The 1,578-nt window shown below is 44.1% G+C and overlaps 1 protein-coding gene across 1 annotated transcript; it reads right to left on the bottom strand.

Moving 5' to 3' along the window:
* Nucleotides 1–215: 215 nt before the first annotated feature.
* On the bottom strand, nucleotides 216–785 carry LOC137976667 (putative nuclease HARBI1). Its single transcript, XM_068824031.1, has one exon. The coding sequence runs from the start codon at nucleotides 783–785 to the stop codon at nucleotides 216–218; it is 570 nt and encodes a 189-aa protein (XP_068680132.1).
* Nucleotides 786–1,578: the final 793 nt, after the last annotated feature.

Below are 1,578 nucleotides of genomic sequence, written 5' to 3'. Positions count from 1 at the left end.
TTCCAAGTTTACTGTAAAAGCTCCCTCACATTCCACATTTGAAATTGACAACGCGCGCTGTCACGAAGGCAGCGCAACTTTGTTGTTTACATTCAACTGAACCACATTTTAGCGGATCCTACAGCAGCTTGCATGATGAATTTTAGCTTATACTAAATGAATAGTAATAATGGCTTCTGTTGTAAGCTTAAGCTTAAATTTGTTGAATGCCATTTTTACATACCTTTGTGATTGCAAATCGCTTGCACATTAATTGAATGAAACCCCTTTCGGTTGACATAGTCATTTTCGTTTTCGGTTGGTCCCTGAATCTTAACGTGCGTGCCGTCCACACAGCCAATCACCCCAGGGAACCCTCCCTTGTCGTAAAAGCCTCCTTTAGTTTGAACAATTTCGGCTTTGTTCGATGGCCACTTGATGAAGTGTACTTGTTTTTGTGCGAGGGCATAGGAAACTTTGCTGATGATGCGAGACACGGTCGACTTTGACAAACCAATGGTATCTCCAATAACTTGCAGAAAGCTTCCGGAGGCATAAAACCGCAACGCAGCAAGGACTTGTACAGTTGTTGACAAGGCATGGTTTCGAGCGGTGGCCCTTTCAAGGTCGTCACGAAGAAGGTCGATCAAAAGTTCAATTGACTCTCGGCCAAAACGATATCGACTTCTGAACTCGTCGTCAGTGTATTCGTCTAAAGAAAAATCATCGTGGAGCCTGAATTCTCTCGCTTTTCTTCTAACTGGACCCGGCATTAAGCCCAAACCACCAAACAGTAGGTCCGCCATCTTTTTTTGTTTGGGGAAAATTTCCCTCGATTAGTGAGTTAATCCACCTTGCTAGGTGTGTTAAATTTAACCCTTAGTTTATTCCTTGGATAGTGTTAATCAAGTTTTGAGGAACAGAATTTAATCGAAGGGTAAATTTATTCCGTTGATTAGGACTATTTAATCGTAGGCTAACGCTAATCGGATTTCGAACAACAGGGGCCTGATGATTACGGTCTCGTTGGGATGCAGTGGAGGGGGCTGTATTACTATGACCGATGCATGCCAGTGGGTTGTTCCACTTGCCGGTTAACTTTTAAAATGTTTAGCACTGCTGTGGAATCGATTGCTCGTAATAAGCTAAACATTTATTACATTTTACACATCCGGCTTGATGATTACCTCCTAGTTGCTTCTACTGAGCAACTCTGTCAACAACAGTTGGATTTGTTAATGTCACTTTGCTCTTACCTGGGTATTCCCATAGCACCAGAGAAGACGTGTGGCCCTTCCACTACCATGTCTTTTGCGGGTATTGAATTGGCCTCCCTTCTTTTGGAGGCTTGTTTACCTCATGATAAGATCGCAAAGTGTATTCCCCAGATCTCAGATTTTATCCACCGCAAAAAGGTCACCTTAATAATACCTGACCTGCTAAACACCCTTACTCGCAGTCGGAGACTGAATTGCTAAGGGACCGAGAGAGCTGTGCTGCAGGCTAGGCGCACGGCCCCTGAATACGACCCATGTATGACCTCGGAGCACAGCACCACAGCCAGATAGAATAGGCTGCGAGTCGATTTTTCTGAGGGAG

The sequence above is a fragment of the Montipora foliosa genome, chromosome 11 (assembly GCF_036669935.1).
Source record: "Montipora foliosa isolate CH-2021 chromosome 11, ASM3666993v2, whole genome shotgun sequence".
Lineage (NCBI taxonomy): Eukaryota > Metazoa > Cnidaria > Anthozoa > Scleractinia > Acroporidae > Montipora > Montipora foliosa.
This window is presented reverse-complemented; position numbering and strand designations above follow the sequence as displayed.

Coding starts and splice junctions, on each gene's coding strand:
- LOC137976667 (XM_068824031.1), bottom strand. CDS start 785: ATGGCGGACCTACTGTTTGGTGGTTTGGGCTTAATGCCGGGTCCAGTT.